We start from the raw sequence: 21,672 nt of genomic DNA, 5'->3' as shown, positions 1-21,672 counted from the left end.
ACCGAACACTAAACCGAACCGAAAACCGAATTTTATAATTCGGATATAAATGTTAAAACCGAAATTAATTTGGTTCGGTTTCGGATTATAAATGTCAAAACCGAACCGACCGAAAAAACCGAAATTTAATTAAATTAATAATGTTATTTTTATTTTATATTATTTAATGAGATGATATTAGTGAATGAAGAATTATTTTGAAGAATACTTAGTTGATTGTTGTTTATGTAATTCATTTGTACTTTATATTTAAATATTTTACTAAGAAATCATTTAAAAAAAATAACATATTATATTTTATAATATATTTATATTATTAATTTAAATAATTGTATCAAAACCGAAATAACCGACCGAAATAACCGAACTATTTCGGTAGAAAACCGAACCGAACCGAAGAAAAATGGTTCGGATATCGGATTATATATTTGTAAAACCGAAAACCGAAAAAACCAAAATAAAAAACCGAAAACCGAACCGAACCGACCGGTGAACACCCCTACTCACACCGACCAACCCTGCCCCATTGTCATCCTTACCTGCTTTTGAGAAAGGACGCGACCAAGAAAAGTCCATTGGCCCTCAGTTTCGCGTCGGAGCTGCGCGGTTCTTTCTCCTCTGTCGCCGTGGTTTTCTCGTTGGAAACAGTGTGCTACGGTAGTGGGAAGCTCGTTTCTAGCTTGGGCAGAAATGTTTTGTTTAGAAATTTCAAATTTGTGTTCAAATGAAAGTTAGACATATGATTTATCTTCGAAAAAACTCTAAAATCATTTAATTTGACTTAGAATCAGAAAAATTATGCACGTTTTACTGAAACTGCACATATATTTTATTCTTTTTCGTGAGTCATGTTGATGCGACATGTTCCATTAAATTTTGGGTGTAAAAGTTGAGATCGGTTTTCAACAAAAGAAACTTATACAATCAAGTTATTTTTTCATTTTTAACTAGAGAAACTTGATTTGGTTAAAAAATAAATTAGATATGAATTTTATGAATGGTGAAACTGAAATCTGTCTCATGATCTGCTTCAGAAAGTTTCTGTTTTCCTGTAAATTAGCCTATCAAAATGATCGAATTTCACTTCAATATTTTCATATGAAATATGGATGAGCTGTCATTTTAGTAATATATGGTATGTACATTTTGGATAAATATGAGATGACCTATGACCTTCAAATTGAACTTAGGTACAACCATACAAGTTGGAAATGTTAATCTTGAAAAATGCCTGAAATTATGATAATTGGATTTTTAGTCTTAAAATTTAATTTTAGTGACCAAAATAACACAAGCTAGTAAGTTGAAATAATTTGAGAAAAAGGATGTGAATTTTATGAGAATGATTTTTGCCACATATTTGGATTTTTTGTAAAGTCTTTAAGATTTTATATGCAAAAAATAAATATTAAGTTGATGTATACATTAACAATTTTCATTAGACGTCTATAATGACATGTGATGACATTAAATATTTTGCAATGACTTGTGACATGCTTTGTTTATTTATGTAAATTATGTGGTTGGATTCACACTTTTATTTTGATTGTTAATATCTTGAGTTGAAAATTGATCTCTATTATTTAAAATAAATTAGAAATATGTTTTATTTTTGGAAATAATATTTGAAATATTCTTCTCCAAGTCATATTAACTATTGTCGTATAGAATTTGAGCTTTGACTCATTTTAATGCTATTGTTATTGAGATGTTGAGATGCATAGAGCAATTGATGAAATGAGTGATATATGATTAATATGCTTCTGAAGACAACATATGGACGATCAGATACCTCCGGTACCTTCGATGCTATGTATATAGATGAATGGCGACTCGATGATGCGTTCCTGATGTGTGTAGCCACTAGCCACTGTTATTGTTGTTGATGCTGTTCGTTTGGACTCCGTTTGATATCTATTATTATGTTATATTTTACGCACTACATTGTATTTTATTGTATTTTACTTGATTTTATTTCATGTCAGTTATATTTTTCGTAATTTTACTAGTTCGTCGTTCTAGGGCCCGATTTTTTTTTTTTGATGTAGTTGTTTGTGATTCCATAGCAGGTTATCCAAAGGTATTCTATACGTCTGGTGGAGCGTATCTTAGTGGCGCCCAGTGAGAGTTGTTTTTAACATGTTCTCAAATATACATGTCATTATACTATTGAGTCGCACATATACCAAAGAGATTTCTCGTGTACTTGTGTTTGATATTATACGATGTTTTGAATGGTTGGTTGTGTCATCATTTGGTGGACTAGAAATCATCCTCATTGACATGAAAAAGCGTATAAATATGCAAACGATAGATTAAAGTGCATAATCTTGCTCATCTAAAACTTAAAAAACATTTGAAAACTCACCCATTCAAATACAATTTTAAAATTTTTTAATACAAAAAATATTAGGTTTTGATGGAACAATGTTAATTTAAAATACTCATGTCATCTTTGAGAGGAAAATTTCATTTTTTTTGGATGCATTAATTTTTTATGTTTGAATATTTTGGTACTAACAACAAAAATAAGACAAAAACTTATGTGAGACGATCTCATGGATCGAATTTATGAGACGGATATCTTATTTAGGTTATCCATGAAAATTATAATTTTTTATGCTAAGAATATTTCTTTTTATTGTGAATATGAGCAGGACTAACCCGTCTAACAGATTAGTATCTGTGAGACGTCTCACATGAGATCCACTCCAAAAATAATAACAACCACCTTATCATTTGGGAAAATTCGACCCTTGCTCCTGCAGGCACTGCCTGCAGGGACAGATCCAAGGGCCAGAAATTTTCTGGCCCTTGGTTTTTTGTTTTTTTTAAAAATCCTCCCCTATGAAATGATCTGGAACGTTGATTGGGTGTGGGGCACGACCAGACCATCATTTGGTCAAGGTTTAATGCAGATATTTTTAAAAAACGACATTTATAAATACATATACAGAATTTTTCAAATCTAGGTTTAGGTTTCAGCCGCAATGAGCTTCTTCACTGAACGCGAGCGCTGAATCGCGCCCTTATACATATGCATTCCCATTTCAATATTGGCCTGCAAACCGAAGATGAGGAACCCGCATGTTTTCAATTTCTTCACCGAGGTTTATTTATTTTCAGCTGTTGTACAATAATTGATTTTCAAGCTTCAAGTAGCGTGGACGAACTGAGTTGGGAAATGATGTGAATTCAATTCGATTAAGTTTCAGAGGCTCAATTAATCTGTTGCTTTGCTGAACAATTTTTTTGCACGTCAGTCTGATTCCAAACTCTGTTGTTGCAAGTATTGTAGTATTTCTGTTAACTTTTCGGTCTAACTGTGTTGTGCCTGTTAAAATTAGTGAATACCGCGAAAAGAATTTATCCTTTTCAATTTATTTTTGTTATGTTCAATATTCACTGAATTTCGTGCTAATGCGAAAGCATATCATTTGTGTTGCATCTGTAGATTCTTATTGATTTGTGTTGATTGTTATTTTTATTGGTAATTATCTTGTAGGCCTGGATTGAAACGGCCCAGCTACACGGACTTGGATTTTTTGATGGTGGGATGATTAAAAAACAAGAAAGGTTTGGTTTGCGTGGTTAGGAGTGATAGCTTAACAATCAAATGTGATCCTGTTTGTGCAGCAAAATCATTACGAATCTCTGCGCATATTTCTAATTGACAAGTATAGTCATCTGGGTGGTGTAATTATATAGTGCTCTACAGCATTTGGTATTCATTTCTGCGATAAATGCATAAAATAAAAGTCCTCCACGCTATCCTCAATTTTCTTCTCTGTCCAACTTTTTTCTGGAAAAGATGTGGGTGTATTATATATTTTTTGGTTCATTTAACCTAGTATTATTTTATCATAAAATTTAATAGTCATTAAGTCCAATTGTTTTTCAATCCCCATTTTCCACTCCTTACTCAATGGATGGATTTAAGGATCAAAATATGGCTCTGGAAGTCAGTATTTATTATAAGATTGCTGAAGAGAGATTGAAATGCCTGAAGATTCATCACAAGATGAGATTTGATGAACGAACCAAACACTGGATCAGAATGGATTATTACGCTATCACCCTCTGATAACGCAAACCAAAAATACCCATTGTCTAAGCCTAGCTTTGTACTTGCGGTCGTCGAAACAATAACATTTCATTATCATATTTATCGTATTTCTATGCAATAATGCTGGTACCAATGTGAAATGAGCGACTGCCTCTTCTTGGTGTGACTGTGAGACAAGAATTCATAATTTCACATAATAATGCCACAGCGGATTTTCTTTACATCATTGAATTTACCTCATGAGATTAAATGTGAAATCATTCATGCAACAAGATGAAGACTGGTGTGGTGAAAAGTATTACTATATTTGTAATTTCTTGATACATTCTTCATATTTCCTTCAAGGAAAGCGAGATGGCAAAGCTTCAAAGAAATTCGAGGTTTTTCCCTTGTTCAGAAAACAAAAATATGTAGCCAAAAAAGAATCCAACCATTAAAGCGTCTGATCTGACTACGTATTTGTATACTGATTGCTTTGCCCCTGTCGACCTTGTTTTCTGTTACGTGAAACCATTTTTCTTTTATGTTGCCTTTTGCTGATACTAGTTATTCAAAGAACTGGAGGTCTAGTTGGAAATCTAAGTACTTGATAGGAGCTGCTAGCGTTGTTTCCTTGGATTTTATATTTTCTTCCTTGAGCTATGCTTGTTTTCTTGGATCTGTCCTAATTATATAAAATTTTCTTTTTATTTTAAATACACAATTTTTATGTATCTTTCTCTGTCTTGTGCATCACTTAAATAACAGACTTGATAGCTCCTCACTCTTGACATTGTTTTTCCTTATCAACCTCTGACTTACTTTCAACCACATAGTTGGACTCTTAGTTCACCTCTTATATTGGATCCAATTTAGTTAAATTGAGTCTATATCTAGAAAAAAAACTTTGACTCGTGTGAACTGAAATGCACTCATACATGCAGGCAGAGTTAGGCTTGGCAAAATGGACGTTAAATATATCATGTGCCCTTAAACGAATTGATGTGAAGTGAAGCAGGATGCATCACTACTTGCTTTATCGCTGATGTCTTTGAAGTATGATACTTCAATTTTTTCATTCTTGTTTTGATAAATAAATGGTATTAGTCACAGCTTCTGCAGATGGGTGCTGCTCTTTTTCGTCAACACTGTTGCAACAATGGTACCCCTTCTCTCCATGCTGTAAGTCCCCATTCCTCTACATTTTTTTATAAGTCTTTTCCTTTTTGGTGGTTTTGGGTCTTTTCTTTATTAGGTTAGACATTTCGTTGTTCTTGTCTTTTTTATTATATCATGTTGGTGGAGTTGAGTGACCAAATTTGTTGGGCGAGTGCAGGGACGTAGCCAGTGAAAATAATTTTTAAAACATAAAAATAAAATATAGTAGTTAACATTTATGTGTCATTTTTCAAACTTATACATAATTTAGTCAATGTTGAAAGTTTAGCAATCTCTTACCCAATATATATCGGCAATTAAATATTTTTTAATAGGATTAATCTCAACAAGTGGTGAGGTTAGATATTGAATTTTTTTTAAAAGATTAGCAACTTAAAGATTGAAAGAAATTAATTAAAGATACCAGCTTGGAGAGAAAAATAGAGATTAGAGATTTAGGTTAATAGATATAGGAGACATGGGGTAAATTATCATTATCATTTTCTTTTTTATTTATTGTTCTGATTCTAAAAAATATAGGAGCAGTGCAGAGTTGAGGGTGTGGGGTTCCATCCATGGGTGAGTTCATAATGTTAGTTTTCTGTTATCTTTGTGATTTGATCTTTTACTGTTTTCTTATTCAAGAAAACTAAAAAGAACTTATGATGTCACTTTGGGACTGATCTCTTATTCAAGAAATTATTTGGTGCTTGCTACATCAAGCTGTTCGAATCTTTCTTTTCCCTATTTCATAGAGCAAGTAACTGATGATTTTTTACCTTGATCAAAGAACTGAATATTTAACCAAAATAATATTGCCTAAACTGGTTATTTTACTCAGGATCTCATCTACCTTATTTTTGCACTTTGTGCTGTGAAATCCTTTGAGCATTGCTACCTTATCTTTATGGGAAATATTTTTAATTCACAAAAACGACATGATACATATTTACATTATCTTCAATTTTATCCCTTGAACACAAATTCATCCTTTTTCACATTCTATTAAGCAATTGTTATTCTTAATTCAACTTTTCATCATTCTCAAAAATAATTTAATCATAGATTAAATACTGACAAAATAAATTATATTTTCAAATTTTAAAATAACGACTTAATATTTGAAAAAAACCAAATAATTTCTACTATAGTTGACATCTACTGTAGAAATGCCTTCTCCGGACACAATACACCATATTCCCAAATTCAATTTGTAGACATTTATTTCCGGAAAATGTTTTACGGAATTACCAGAAACATAACCAAATATGTACCAGCATTTTTGCTGACCCTTTGTTGGTGCCAGTCATTCAAAGAAAGTAAGGGTTAAATATTTGGAAATCTAGATACTTGATAGGAGCTATGGGTTTGTTGATACCTTGAATTTTGTATTACCTTTAGTTTTACTTTTCGATTGTCATTTATCCAGAATTTCATGTTGCTTTGGTGCTGACTCGCCTTATTGAATTGAGAGCTGAAAATATGGAGTTTTTTGTGTTTCTAGGGTCTTAATCAACTCGGAAAAATTGATGCTGACATTTTCCGGACTGTTACAATTTCCCCTTTCAACACATATCGATACAAGATAAATTATTGTCTATTCTCGACCTCATCTTTAGATTCAACTGAAGCTTTAAGCGAAGACGTGGAATTGGCAGGAAGCTGTGTCAAAATAAAAAACTCTGCTGACATATTGGGAGAATGGGGTTGTGGTGAGAATGATATATCCAAGATTTTTTCACGGCGTCCGTCTTTACGTAAAACAGATCCCAAAATACTTCAGTCTAAGCTTGAAATATTATCTAAGCTCGGTATCACATCCTCTGACCTCGTCAAAATGATTCATTGCCGTCCTCGCTTTCTCAACTGCAGAATCAACTTATTTTTAAATGAACGCCTTGAATATTTTGAGGCCTTCTTCGGCTCTAGGCAGGTCCTGGCCAAGGCTATTGTGCGGAATCCTTCTTTACTTACCTACGACTTCCACAACAAAATCAAGCCGGTCATTGCCATTTATGAATCACTGGGTGTTAGCAATAGGGACTTGATTGCTGTGCTTCTGTCGCGTCCCACCGTAATCCCTCGGACTAATCTAAATGATGAGAAGATGGATTACATCCGTAAAACCGGGGTATCAAAGGAATCTAGAATGTACAAGCATGTGGTTTCCCTCTTTGCCATATCCCGCATTGCTACCATTCGTGAAAAGGTGGTAAATTTTGAGAAATATGGGTTTTCAGAGGATGAGATTTTTTGTCTCATTGGACGTTCTCCACTCGTGTTGACGCTGTCCATTGATAAAGTTCAGAGAAACATGACTTTTATACTAGGCACCATGAAACAATCAGCCAATTTGGTACTAGGTAACCCATTCCTTCTATACTTCAATCTGGAGAATGTATTAAAGCCACGTTATCTGTTAGCTTGTAAAATAGAGGATATGGGAGTTGAACCTGGAATCAAGGGGCCTGCAATGCTACGAGCATTGAGGATGTCTGATAAGCGTTTCGTCTCCGCATTTATTACTCGTCACTCGGGTGATGTAGCCCATGAACTCCATACATTTTACAACAATGCTAAATGTGTGAGAAGATTGGCGGAGTCCTCGAAGAAGAACTCTAGTAAAGGATTTCCCTTCTGATATTTTTTGTATCTGAAAATAGCATGTAATTTTTAGGCTATTTTTAGTATTTTTGAGGGCCTCTTTGATGGTCTAGCTAAACCTTTCTCAACGATGAACTGAAGGTTTTGGACGTTGGCTCTTTAATCTATTATTTGATAAGCAGGGTTCATTTATTGAGATGACTATGGGTTATATATATATATATATATATATATATATATATATATATATATATATATATATATATAGCTGGTAGTTGATTTTTAATTTGTTGTACGATCAAAATAATTTTGATTTCAAGTATATTATAATAATTCAAATTACAATTCATCTATACAAAAAAAAAAATTCAAAAAATTTGCTATTCAATTTAATAATAATTCAATCAGTGTTGATAGAAGTAAGATATTTTCCAATGAAATCCCGGGGAAAAAACTAGGTCAACGACGTTGATCCTACGATTTTAACCAGAATATTTAAAAACAAGACTATGGTCCGGTCTGTAGTCACATCTGGGAATGAACTTGGACGAGTCTGTCTCAATTGGGCTGTGATTTTACAAGTTTTAACCTTTTAGGAATTGCTCGATCCAAAAGCACGAATAGAAAAAATTTAAAATACTTGGGAAGCGTGATTAAAAAGTTCGCCAAGTATTTTGATTTTTCTAAGAAAAAGGTGTTTTCACTCCTCGAAAGGAATTCGGTATTTTAGAACTTTTGAATTTGTGAACGGCTGTTAGAAATAGATTGCACTCCTAATTGTTACTCGGTTGTGTCGTCGATTGGCATTTATGGGTCGCGCTTGCAGTTGAATGGTGTCTATGGATCCTACTTGCAGACAACCATCGTATCTTATAGGACCTCTTAAAAATACACTCTAGATTCATTACATGTTTTAATTTTTAATTATATAGTACCCATAAACACCTATAACAATTCATCCCCTTGCTTAATCATCTAACCATGTGAACTCAATTATTCAGATGTAAACATTGTAGTGTTTTCTCTCTCAAAACCATAATATCGGATACTTTGAAGCCTATTAGACGCTCGAGTCATGTCGAATGGTACACATAATATTAGAAAACACAGGCATCTGATTACGTGAAATTCAACTCATGACTTCATGTTCAAATTTTGGACTCGTGAAATTGTCTTGCACGTGAATAAAGGAACTAGAACATGGAGAACATGATTGAGGCTCACATTGAAAATGGAACGCCTTTTAGGCATGAAACAACATAATACACAAGTCAGTGCAGCAGCATTCCTAACTTACCTAAGGCATAGGCACAAGATCTTCCCAGCTCGATAAATAAGAAATGCTGGGAAATGATAACCCAAATTTACTTTACGTATTCTCAACATACAGAAACAATTTTAAGGCCCCATAAGTATTCTTCCAGGGTTTTGTTGACATTGGTTAGAAGGATGGATAGGGAGAGTCTGAAAGGTATGAACCTCGACCTTTTTTTCCCTATTTTCATACAGATTCAAGCCACCATTTACAATACCATAGCAAGCAGGAGATTGTTGAACTACCTTCATACCAGAATCATGCTGTGCAATTTGGTCTCTGTCTTCAGCATTTGAGGTGTGTGCATGCTCATTCAATCTATTCTCAGCAACACGGCTAATTCCGACACCAAGGTCAAGACTGAGTGAATTACTCCCCTCTGGCCTGATTTTTGAAGTTATGGTATACGGAGTGTTTCCAGCAAATTCATGGCTGTTGTTTCTAGCAGTTGGGACATCATGGTTGTGCTTACCCTCATATGTAGTTATGACAGCTTTGGGGTCATTTGACGCCCTTTCCACATGTTTCCTGACTGGGCACCCAGCATTTGTGCACTTGTAATAACTCCTGGGTTACAGACAAAACAAACAAGTAAAAAGGCAAGTTCGTGAAACATGTTGACGAGTGTTCAGAATCAGGAAATCAGATTTGATACTACTTTTAACAAAGAAAAAAAATGCTGATGAAACAAATCATAAAGATCAATTACAACTTTGAATCTGAAGAAAGAATGCAAGCTAGTGGTTTTTTAACTTGATCTTAAAAGTCAGGCTTAAGCCTTGACTTAAAACATACCTTGGATTGGGATTCCCTCGGACCACTTTCTGCCCATACTTGCGCCACCTATACCCATCATCTAGAATATCAACTTCACTGATAGTTTGAACGACAACTCGTGGTTCGCGAATGGCCTTAACAACTGGTGTAACATCAAGACCATCCTCCATTCTCCTGCTCCAGTTTTTAGTAGAAGAATTGAGTAAGATGGCTGTTATATATTTATGGAAAATCTAAAAATACAATACCTTCGCTTCAAAACAGGATCATCTTCATCGACTTCTTCATTGATGGCCAAAAACTGAGAGCCTGAACCATCTAGACCATCCTCATTTGCTTTCCGAGGAGATAACACCAAAGAGACATTGGGCTCCAGATTGCTTATATGCAACTTGTCTTCAACAAAAATGGAATTGAAATTAGAAATAAATTTAAATGTGGGGATCATAATTAACACGTGTCTGGTAGCTCCATTCAGTGAGCTGACTAGAGCCGAGCGGAGTTTGCACTCTGAGCATTCAAACACAAAAATCAGTTGAGATATTTTATAAGTCAAGCACAAACACCATCGTCCGTGACCTAAACCAAGGAAGATGACCAGCTCAGGCCCAAGTACAAACATCAGATTCTTCAAAAAATTGACTGTCAGGTGTAAGCTAAGTTTGTCCAAGAAAGTTACAAACCTTCAAAACATTTGATCAGTACAATACAAAATAATCAACGTCCGATGGAACATGCAGTCATCTATCTAGCTAAGTACTGCACTTTCTCCTTGCTACTGATGACAAAAATCTTTGGAACAACACAAATATTTCAAACAGATTTGCCAGCTCTTCCTACCAAATCCATTTTAAGCATGTACATTAGGAAAAAAGTTTAAAATAATGATTAGCAAAACCCATTAGCCATGGAAGTGCAAACAGATGAATAAAGCTTTAGAGCTAGGTTCACTGATAAACATAGCAGTGATTATTCTTGAGCTGAATACTTAATAGACAAGTTGAGAATTTAGTTAAGAATATATTTATTCATGATGATTCACCCAAGTCAAACGAAATTACTCAAGGCCACCAAAAATTAATGCTCTCAAGCATTTTAATCATTAAAAAGAAAAATTCATCAGTGTTTGGCATGTTTACCCTCTTGAACCATGAATGACAGGCTCTGATCCAATTTCTCCTCCTGAATGGATATAAGAGCACCAGAATTTTGTCGACGGGCAGCTTGAGGTTTTGGATGGTCATGCGATCCCTTGTAGACAATTTCAGTAATTTGTCCACTTGGAGATCGTTCAAAGATCTTTTTCACTTCACAGTTAGGATAAGTACATTTGTAATAACTTCTTGGAAACTCACTTCCTTTAACCAGTTTCTGCCCATATTTTCTCCAGTTATATCCATCATCTGATGTTCTATCAGCTGTAGCTGATGGGCTGCTATCTTTAGGATCAGAAATGACCGTTGTAGTTAACTGCCTTCCATGATTTAATTCATCAGCAGTACTACAGGCTGATGTCTCATGCACACTCATAGGTGCAGCTACTCTCAACTCCGATAGCCCATATGTCGCCAAATTTGAAGGTGCTGATGATTGTGAAAATCGTTGATCTTGAGCTTGACCAAATGGTCCGTTTACATTAAACCCCACCGGAATCTGTCACGAAGAAATAATAATATTAGTAAAAAAAATCAGCCAATACTCATAAAACTATGACTCGCTAAGACCTTTCGCAATATGTATCAACTTAAAATTTGGATACAATAATGCATTCCTAAAAAGGGGACCATTTGATGCAAATGAATCCTAGTTTTTGGAGATTTGTAATTTGAAGAATTTAAACTAGATTTGTAATTTGAAGAATTTAGACTAGAATCCCTTATAATTATATCAAAGGGATCAAATAATTTCATGATTCCCAATATATAGATTTTATCATACATGACAGCTATTATACAATAAGACAACGGCGAATTTGCAAAAGAAGTGGCAAACAAGTGATAGCTGGTATCTGTTTGAAGATCGTGAAGTAAAGGAGTAAGGAGGAATCTGCTAATCATATTACAATAGGTTTTGATTTTCAAACTCACATTCTCATCAAAACAGTATTTGGATTTGCTTTTACCTAAGAAAAAAGAGGTGTGAAATGGAAATAATTTTCCAACTCTTTTTAAAGTAAACCAGAGTCACTTGTTCTATGGCTGAAGATGGGGGAACACTATATAGTAAGAACAATCGCACAACATAAAGATTCAGAACATTACAGCCTGTCCTGTAGATGGTAATTCTGATGCAGTATTAGATCCAGCGAGGAACTTAAACTCAAAATCACCGGATGTTATTCCATCAATGGTATTGCCACGGGAATAAATTTTCTCAGATGATAGCACTGAATTTTCACAAGCTCGTTGCATCAACTGAGGCTTAAAAAGAGAACCCGTGGTTGGAGAAGGCTCCACCTGCAAAATTGATAAAGCATTGCAAGGGAAAAAAGGGTCACAATTGAGGATTCAAGTCTCTCCACAGCCATTGAATAGCATTAAAAACTTTCCAATCTATTCAAATAGGGATTCTCGTTCTTCAGTCATTTATCAGGCGTTAGAAAAGAAATAACAATGATCCTTTACCATCAATCTCATATGCACCCACAAAGACCATTAAATTTGTCAAGCGCAATAGGAAAGCAATGATTTTATGGATTGATCCTCGTAATCATAGTGGGATAAATTCCTTTGATGCGCATTCAAGAAGCTCATTATTTAAGTGAAACATCTTTCATGTTGGCAGAATAACACAAAGGAAAATATCATGCACCAACAAGTAAAGGAGATTCACCAAGTGAAGAAACAACAGAGAAATTACATATCATATTTCTGAAATTAATTTAAAAATATTCCAATTCCAAAAGGTTGAAAAGTGAGCAAATAATTCCATGGAGAAACTAATATCACTTTCCTTTAGCATAATAAAACAACGGTCCCGAATTCACACATCCTATTCACTTCCCATTAATATTCCCCAAATGAGCCACTAAATGAAAAGGAAGAGGATTAAGCGATCAGCAGTATGATGAAAAAAAGAACCTAATATCAAATCAATAATAAAAATCAACTGAAATATTCCACAAATACCCCACTACGAGAACCTTTAGTTCGCATAACACCAATTTTGGCCATTCACACTCTTAAAGCTCTTAAAAAGTATTCTCACAATCAAGACCTACAACAGACAATTCCTCACACAGGAGCACTTAAATCCTTCAGATTTAATCATTCGAACTACATACTCGATTCACAAAAGTAGGAATCGAATCCGAAACCGATTCTTCGTAGAGAATAGAACCAATTAATTACACTAGCCACTAACAAGTTAAAAAAAAAGAAGAAGAGGCAAATTCAAGTTCCATAAAATTGTGACCTTGACGTAGGAGAGAAGAACAGGTGACTCGAGAAACGACGTCGGACTGAGTCCAGGAGGAATCGTAATACACGTGGACCTAGAGATCGGGAGCTTGGCCGGAGACATGAGCCTGTACTTAGCTCCATTACTGGATCCACATCCACCACCGCTCTGCACAGCCGCGTCCGAGGCTGCGGAGGAGCATCCATCTGGCACGTGCGCGGAGGCATTATCGGAGGGAGACTGAGAGAGTGACTGAAAGTCTTCCATAATGAGAAAGGGGCCGGGCCGGGTGGTGCCTTTCGACACTAGATGAAATGGGTGGGGGGCAATATCGACATTTCGCACAGGGGTAAAATCGTGTGATCTTGTCGAATTTGTTTCACCCTACCCGTGCAGGCAGTGCCTGCACGGGTAGTGAACGGCCCGGATCACTCCACATGAGTGATCCGGGCCCACCTTCATGTTAAAAAAAAATAAAAAAATTGACTCGGAAAAATTCGAGCCGTTAGATCGACCTCTGCAGGCAGTGCCCGCATGGGTAGGGTCGAGTTAACCTTGTCGAAGGCCCGTACGTGGACGGAGTTGAGTTGTCAGTGACTTGTCCTCATCCAGTTTCTGCGTTATTCATTCTCACATTTATTTATTATTAAATTAATTTTTAACTGTTTATCCCCACATGCATGGTGTTTTAATAAGCATCTAATTTTTGTCATAAAAATAAATATTAATTCCAACATTAATATTTTAGTAAACAAATTTATCACTCTTTTTCCATGACAAAAACTTATGTGAGACAGTCTCACGGGTCGTATTCGTGAGACGGATCTCTTATTTGAGTTATCTATGAAAAATATTATTTTTTATGCTAAGAGTATCACTTTTTATTGTGAATATGAGTATGATTGACCCGTCTCACAGATTAAAATCCATATGAGACCCACTCTTTTTCCATAACTGAATGAATTTATTAATCATACATTTTTATTATATATATTTTAGATCTTGTCAATGATATGAGATAAATCAAATTATCATGTTTTCAACTTATCAATAAGAAATTATGACAAAAACTTGTGTGAGACCGTCTCACGGATCGTATTTGTGAGACAAATCTTTTATTTGGATCATTCATGAAAAAATATTACATTTTATGCTAAGAGTATTACTTTTTATTGTGAATATGAATAGAGTTGACCTTTCTCACATATTAAGATCCGTGAGAAGATCTCACATGAAACCCACTCTAATATTAAGGTACTTTTCCAATGTTAATTTGATGTTCCAAAATGATTTCTAGGATATAATTAAAATGTTGGCAACGGTGAAATTTATTTTAGTTTCTAATTTTGCAATTATTAATTACTATCATTACAAAATAATTGCTATTACAAGACTATTTTAAATACATCTCAATCGTTTTATCGAGTAAAATCAGTTTTTATGTAACATTTAAATTGTGGATGCAGACATTCAATCCCATCGCGTATCGCATTAAAATTCAATATTTTAACTTTAAAGTAAAAAAAGAAAAAGAAAAAGAAAAAGTAGTGTATATATATATATATATATATATCTGTTTGTGTGTGTGTGTGTGTGTGTGTGTGAGTGTAAAATTGTTAAATCAAAGAATATATTTATGTGTGTGTGTCGTCTTTACAAGCAAAACTTACACAGCAGAAAGCTGAATAAAACCAATGTTGCCATTACAGACAATGAAACAGATTCAAACAATTGTAGGCAGTGACATAGTCGTTCAATTGATTCACCCGAGGTGTTTAATTTAGTTGGGTATAAGTAAATATTACACCCCGTTCGTATATAAAAAAGAAGACATAGTCATACATGCCAAACGATGGAACATGACAATGCCCTGGGAAATGTCTCGAAAATCTTCGAAACACGGCTTGATAGAAAGTGCAGAACACTGCTGTTGTTCCACCAAAAACACCCCAAACTAAAAAAATGGCATTATAATTGCCAAGAATCATGGAAGAAAGGAACTAATAAAGAATCATTTTGGCTGGTGAGCGAATGAAAGATAAGAAATCATTTACGCATGCATCCCGTGCATAAACTTTAAAGGTCTCGTCGAACATTCGATGAAACAATACACGTTAAGGTTCTTGGTTATCGACCTCGGCATGTATACTGAACTGGAAGAAGCTTATACTGTGCGTGGCTTATAGCCATTTGAAACTGTTGTGTCAATTTTTGGAGGTCAGACCACAAATAATCGGCTTTTCTTAACCATCGCAAACTAAAATATTGCTTTGATTTCAAAAGATCTAAAGAATGGTTTGTATGGGACCGATGGTAACATTCGATAAAATTTCAAAAAAATTGACAAAATTTGAAATGAGTCATATAGGTGCCCATTTGATCACTGGTCAGATGACCAAGGCCAAGAGTTTTCATGGTAACAAGATTCAGCCAGAAAGTCTGACAGAATATTGTTTCCTGATTTCACAAGAAAATTCCGCATATTCAAGAGAAAATGGCTAAGCTAGCATAAACTACTCGCTAAGAAACAATTATTCCTAGCGGTAACAAAAATTCTTTAAAGTGAAAGATCAACATGAGACAAGTCATGATTAATCTAAGAGAGCAGAACACCTGGACCAATCTTGGCACAGACAATACTGCAATAATCGATCATCGTTAACAACACGACGGAATCTTGCCATTGCGCTAAAATCACATTAATCAAAACGCAGAAGCATGCTTTTGAAAACGTTGATCTAAAATCAAGACATGCAACAAAGACGAGACCATCCATTTCTGGAAGAGTAATATGTTTACTGTTGATAGTAAACTGGTTGGTATTGAGATGGGATATTATATCCACCATAACCAACAGCCCCATCATAATAAACTGGTTGCACATGTGGTTCAGTAGGATAAGAACCAGATGCAGTTGGATTATAGCCCAAAGGGGCAGCTCCTGACAATCCATACACGCTGGCAGATGAGCCTGCATATGGTACAGCAGCAGCAGGAGCAGCAATTGGACCTGCCACGCCATAGGCCCCAGCAGATGCGCTGAGGTATCGTGCAGTGTAATCTGGCAACAAACCTGAGCTCTGCACCAACGAAGGTTGTGGTGGGGGAACCACAGGCTTCGCGGGAAATTTCCGACCGATAGCAGCTCTCATCCTCTTGTTTCCATTTTGGGGGGGGTCGCCTCAAATTCTGTTGTGGCCTAGGTGTAGCTGCTGGTGCAGCCCTTTTCCTATCACCCTTCTCTTTCTCCAATTTCTCAATACGCTTCACCAGTACAGATTTTGGGTATTGAGATTCCAGGCTGTGATCCTCGATGCATTTAATCACTGCCTTTAATGCATTAATTTCTTTAGTTGCAGCCTCATTCTACAAAAAAAATGGGCTGTTAGTCTCTGGCTTTAGTAGATGCATAACAGAAGACTCAGATACACTTAAAATTAGTTGTTTGGTTGATAAATTCCACAAACAACTTTATTTTAAGCCCTATAATTACTATTTGTTACACCCCATTAGAAAGGTTTCCGTAAATATTTTATCGCATTATATGTACAATGCCAAAATTGTCGTTGAAAAATGTCAATATAGCCAAATCAATATCATCCTTTTGTGCAAAATTTATATGAAAGATAAAAATGAAATGGGTGCAAGAACGTAAGCATGTCCAATTTGTTGATTTGGACCAAATCAAAAAATTCTCGACAAATCATATCCAACTCAAAATCCACAAGGACCATGACATGCTAGACCAGAATCAAAATACAGAAAAAAATTCAAGATCAAAGATCTGATTCTGAAGTTCTCAGTGAAATTATTTATCTGGGGTCTGGTAGCAGACAATTTGAGGCTTGAAAAAGATTGATGCCAGCTAATCCAATGTGGTTTTATTTTAAAGTTGTGTCATTTAGGCTTTAAAAAAATTATACAAATGGAGAATTACATAGGCCTGTAATAAAAAAAATCTGATTCAAATACTAACGTGTTGGACTAAATTTCAAATTTACACCACTTCTTTTGGATTATGGATATCATATATTCCACAGATCATCAACACAACTATTCAGAGCGAAATTGTATTTTGAGAAACCTATTCTATACAACTTGTCCTTCCAAATTGCACGCGTGCGAAACAGATTTTATGGAGAAATGTGAATGAAATTGTGTTCACATGCACATGTATCTAATAAATTATCAATCTCCAAGAAAAGTATCACAATAGTAATACCATCTCAAAAGCATATAAAATATTACCAATGACTGACGGGATCCCTTCCCACTCTTGGGCACTTGTTGAGAAAGTTTTTCAGAATTATTTACATATGCTTTCAACAAGGGCACAGGAGGGAACTCATCAATTAACTCAAATTCAAAAACGAATTTGAGAGCCAAAATTTGTTTGCCCTTATCAATCAGTTTCTTCACAATATCTGTTGGAAGCCACGAATATAGCTGTTCAATATCCGAATTAAAACAGATAAACATGGCAATATTACAGCAGAGGTAACTAAATCTTGCGATGCTACACATATTAAAGAAACAAAAACATAAGTCGCTTTTCAAAACCATACATTTATGTACACCAACTCAGTGACTCACGCACTTGCTTTAAGGTAGAGAAGGCACCAAACTTGAACATCAAACTTGTAAAGGCACAGGTGTCTCCAATGACGTGAATTGACCAAAGATAATGCATACAAAAAGAGGACAGATGCGACAAAAATAAATTACTTTTTCATCCAATGGCAGGCAACATTCTTATCCCATGTACTACCCGGAGATGAAAATAAATAAATTCAAAACACAAACAAACGGTAACACGTGGTCATTTTGCTAAAAAAAGTAATAGAAAATGTGAATAATATAAGATCATAATTTCCATCTTAACCACCAAGGTTCACTGTCCTTGTTTTCATATCAACAATAAATCATCAAGATTTAGTAAATTTCCATTTCCAAAGCCAGTTTCAAACTTATTCTCAGCTTAAACTCTAACTTTCTTCACCACTACAACGCCGGCTGTAAAACTGAATTGAAGTCAACATACTGATGTTTCTTTTTTTTCAACAACATAAACAACTGTGAAGATATCTTTGTTTCGGCAAATAAAAACTTTCCATCTAGAGGAGACACTTAAATACTAAATTTCAAATGACTTGATCCAAGCGCGAACTCGCAAAGATTACAGTCATAGCACCGAATATCAACCAAAAAATCTGAACTTTAGTTAAACCCAGAGAGGAAATTACTAGTGATAGACAAAATCATTCATTCAAGTTGGTTATTCTAAAGAAAATCTAAGGTATCCATTCCACAAAAAAATGGTTATTCTAAAGAAAATCTAAGATATCCATTCCACAAAAAAATGGTTATTCTAAAGAAAATCTAAGATATCCATTCCACAAAAAAAATTCAAATGAATCAAAACCATCCAGATTCAAGAGGCGAAGCCCCCCAATTCTACATTCTTTTCCAGCACACAACAAAGAAAATTCACACTGATACAAGCACATATTAATAAGAGTAATATAACAGGCAAACGCAGCTGTGAAATGCTAATAACCCCAATTTACCGGAAACCCGACTCTCAAGTCCAATCGCTTGACACAACTCCACAGCTTGCCGGCACCTAGCTATCATGACAACATCATTGATCAACTCATTTGCATCATAGCCACCATCACTTACCAGTTTGTACGCAGCTAAGAGCTGCAGATAGATTAACTTATCCAAACCCCCTATGTCTTCTTTCTTCTCCTCGTCTTCATCTCCACCGTTCCCATCACTCACACTTGCCATCTTCCCCTTCCACTCAGCAGCAATAGCTGCCGCTCTTTCTTTGGCCTCCGCCCCAATATCGAACCCAACCCTCAAAAACTCCTCCAGTAAAACTGCGTAAGCCCTCTTCAACGCTCCCAGCTCAGACCCAAAGCCTGAATCCGACCCTGCGCAACAAAATCCATCCAGGGCATCCAAAATCATGGAACCCGGATCCGACGCGTGCTTCAACGCGTCAGCCAACTCCACCCTAATGGCGGTTCTTTCCTTGGGCCGGTCAAGCACATACTTACGCAAACCCAGACCGTCCATGTTCTCACATAAAGACTTCAATTCCGGCCGGGCTGGAATTGGGTCCGACGCGTAAAGCTTCACGGGTTTGGGCTTCCGAATCTTCAGAGATTCCTGGGCCTGGAGGGTAGAGAACTTCTGGAGGAGGTCGGATCGAGTGGATTAACATAGGATTCTACGTCATTCCACGTGAAAGTAAATGAAGACAGCAAAGATGAGTGCGACTGCAACTCTTCAAAAGCTTTTCTGAGATTTTCCTTCTTCGACTCGACGAGGTCGAGCGCCGTTTGAATCGATATCAGATTCATTAAAGCCATAATTTTTCTACTCATCCGAAATACATAAACCAGGAACCAGACTAATATCGGAACACTATTCCGATAACCATGAAGCGTAAATGTCATGCATCAATGGTGGAATGGGGGGAGAAGAAGAGGAACCGATTGCTACAGAAAATCTATGGGCTTTCGGGCAACGGCCCAATATTAACTGAGACTTGTGAGTCACGTAAATATATCTACCAAACAACCAAGGTCACTTTCACCATGTAAATTTAAATTTGAACTGTTCTTTTGTATGATTTTCTTCGGTTCTGGATTTCATGAAGTCTCGTTAGTAGGATTTTTGGTTGTTACTTCGTCACTCGTTATTTCGGTAATTATTAATGTTGAAGTAATATATACTGATCAACTTCGGTAATAACACCGGCGAAGTAAAACATTAATTTTTACTTCAAAATTTAAAAAACATGGTCTTCACTTCTAATTTTTTGTAAAAACATTTTTTTTAGGAAAAGAAATATTTTATTAGGAAGCTTTTCAAATAATCACGTTTGACATCTTTTGACAACGAGGACAATCCTCGTTAAGCCATTCTACATTTGAGTCAAACGTTAAAACTTTGCAATTTAACAAATGTGCAACACTATTGGTCAATTTTTCTCATTTTGTTGTAACGAGATGAAATGTCGAAATACTCTGCTTGAACTGTCGAAAGAGAATCCGAATAAATACAAATGTTGGTAAAATCTCATCGAATGCTGAAATCCATATTGATGCGGATAGCTACCAACACAACCGAACCAACATTAGCTATTTATGCCACACATAAAGTTAGGTAAAAATTTGTGTGAGACGGTCTCACATGTCGTATTTTGTGACACAAATATCTTATATGAGTCATCCATGAAAAAATATATTTTTTTTATGAAAGGGTATTGCTTTTTATTGTGAATATCAATTGACTCGTCTCAAAAATAAAGATTTCTGAGCAAATTATTCAAGAATATTATAACTTTGTGAGCAAGAAATATTATTCAACTTATGCCGTGATATTTGAAAACATTAAAATTGGTTGTGACGGTATATCGATCAGTTATATGTTCTAGATGAATCTAAATAATATGTCTAATTTTAAAAATTAGAAAAAATCTCTCAATTATAAATGCCAAGTCCTCCATGTTTTATCTTAGAAATTTAATTAAAAATTAATCATTGATTAATAACTTGAATTTTCAAGAAAATGAAAATTGTGATCGTAATTTAATACTTGTAATTTTTTCTAATTGTAAGTGTCATCTTGCTACTCAATATGTATTAAAAAATGCATATATTCATATATATTTATTAAATTATTATTTGTAAAAAAATTATAACATAATTTATTCCATGTGTTTATATATATATATATATATATATATATATATATATATATATATATTATAACGGATAGTTATTTATTTCAAGAATTATGAGAATATAGACATGTGAGATATGTTTATTACAAGTCAACTATAAATCTACCTGCTACCATAGGTTGTTAAGGTAATCTTTTGTCGAATAAATGATCTTTTTATCTAAAAAACGAATTTTTAAAAATTAAATGTGTGGACGTACAACACAAAATTACGAAATTAATGAATATCTGCCAATATCTCTCTCTCAATTTGTGTAACAAAAAAAAAAAATACCAACAAGAAACTTTTGTAACATTTTATCGCGAATAAAATATTTAATAACGGTTAAAAAGAAAAAAAAATACCAAAATAGTTATATTTTAGATTATTTGGTGATTTTGAATTGATTCACATAATATAGTTGTTATTAAATTCGACAAATTTATTCACAAGATTATAGAGTAGATTTAAAATTCACTAGGTGCATGATATATTAGTTAGATAAGTAAATCATCAATTTACTCGATGTTGCATATTGTTCAATATAAGTTACTTGATTACAGTGGTTTGCAAGCTACATCGTCGATATGAATATTTATCAAATACTGACTGAAAAGTAACAACTATGATTTTCCT

The 21,672-nt window shown here is 34.8% G+C and overlaps 3 protein-coding genes and 1 non-coding gene across 9 annotated transcripts; 2 read left to right on the top strand and 2 right to left on the bottom strand.

Annotated features, from left to right (window-relative positions):
- Positions 1–2,957: 2,957 nt before the first annotated feature.
- Positions 2,958–8,009, top strand: LOC140828942 (transcription termination factor MTERF15, mitochondrial). 5 transcript variants are annotated; one of them, XM_073191823.1, is made up of 4 exons: positions 2,961–3,110; positions 3,506–3,576; positions 5,159–5,227; positions 6,708–8,009. In XM_073191823.1, the coding sequence occupies exons 3-4, from the start codon at positions 5,168–5,170 to the stop codon at positions 7,842–7,844; spliced, it is 1,197 nt and encodes a 398-aa protein (XP_073047924.1). In that variant the 5' UTR covers positions 2,961–3,110; positions 3,506–3,576; positions 5,159–5,167; the 3' UTR covers positions 7,845–8,009. The 5 variants fall into 5 exon arrangements, with proteins under 5 accessions (XP_073047922.1, XP_073047924.1, XP_073047923.1 ...); XM_073191822.1 differs by having other exon boundaries at positions 4,990–5,227; XM_073191824.1 differs by having other exon boundaries at positions 3,506–3,677.
- Positions 3,177–3,275, top strand: LOC140831300 (small nucleolar RNA Z122). Its single transcript, XR_012117868.1, has one exon. It is a non-coding gene; the product is annotated as a small nucleolar RNA Z122 (small nucleolar RNA).
- Positions 8,010–9,032: 1,023 nt separating the features above from the next.
- LOC140828941 (probable WRKY transcription factor 20) lies at positions 9,033–13,595 on the bottom strand. 2 transcript variants are annotated; one of them, XM_073191819.1, is made up of 6 exons: positions 13,314–13,595; positions 12,161–12,355; positions 11,039–11,552; positions 10,148–10,295; positions 9,918–10,073; positions 9,033–9,689 (listed from the first exon to the last, which is right to left on the bottom strand). In XM_073191819.1, the coding sequence occupies exons 1-6, from the start codon at positions 13,563–13,565 to the stop codon at positions 9,206–9,208; spliced, it is 1,749 nt and encodes a 582-aa protein (XP_073047920.1). In that variant the 5' UTR covers positions 13,566–13,595; the 3' UTR covers positions 9,033–9,205. The 2 variants fall into 2 exon arrangements, with proteins under 2 accessions (XP_073047920.1, XP_073047921.1); XM_073191820.1 differs by lacking the exon at positions 13,314–13,595 and adding an exon at positions 12,524–13,214.
- Positions 13,596–15,812: 2,217 nt separating this feature from the next.
- On the bottom strand, positions 15,813–19,843 carry LOC140828940 (FRIGIDA-like protein 2). The gene is given in 5 exon segments (XM_073191818.1): positions 15,813–16,480; positions 16,482–16,664; positions 17,547–17,722; positions 18,866–19,525; positions 19,528–19,843. Coding segments are annotated over 5 exon segments (1,644 nt in total). The 5' UTR covers positions 19,766–19,843; the 3' UTR covers positions 15,813–16,093.
- Positions 19,844–21,672: the final 1,829 nt, after the last annotated feature.

This window comes from Primulina eburnea, chromosome 4 (genome assembly GCF_022965805.1).
Source record: "Primulina eburnea isolate SZY01 chromosome 4, ASM2296580v1, whole genome shotgun sequence".
In the NCBI taxonomy this organism is placed as follows: Eukaryota; Viridiplantae; Streptophyta; class Magnoliopsida; order Lamiales; family Gesneriaceae; genus Primulina; species Primulina eburnea.
Note: the sequence above shows the minus strand (reverse complement) of the source record. Positions and strands in the feature narration are given on the sequence as shown.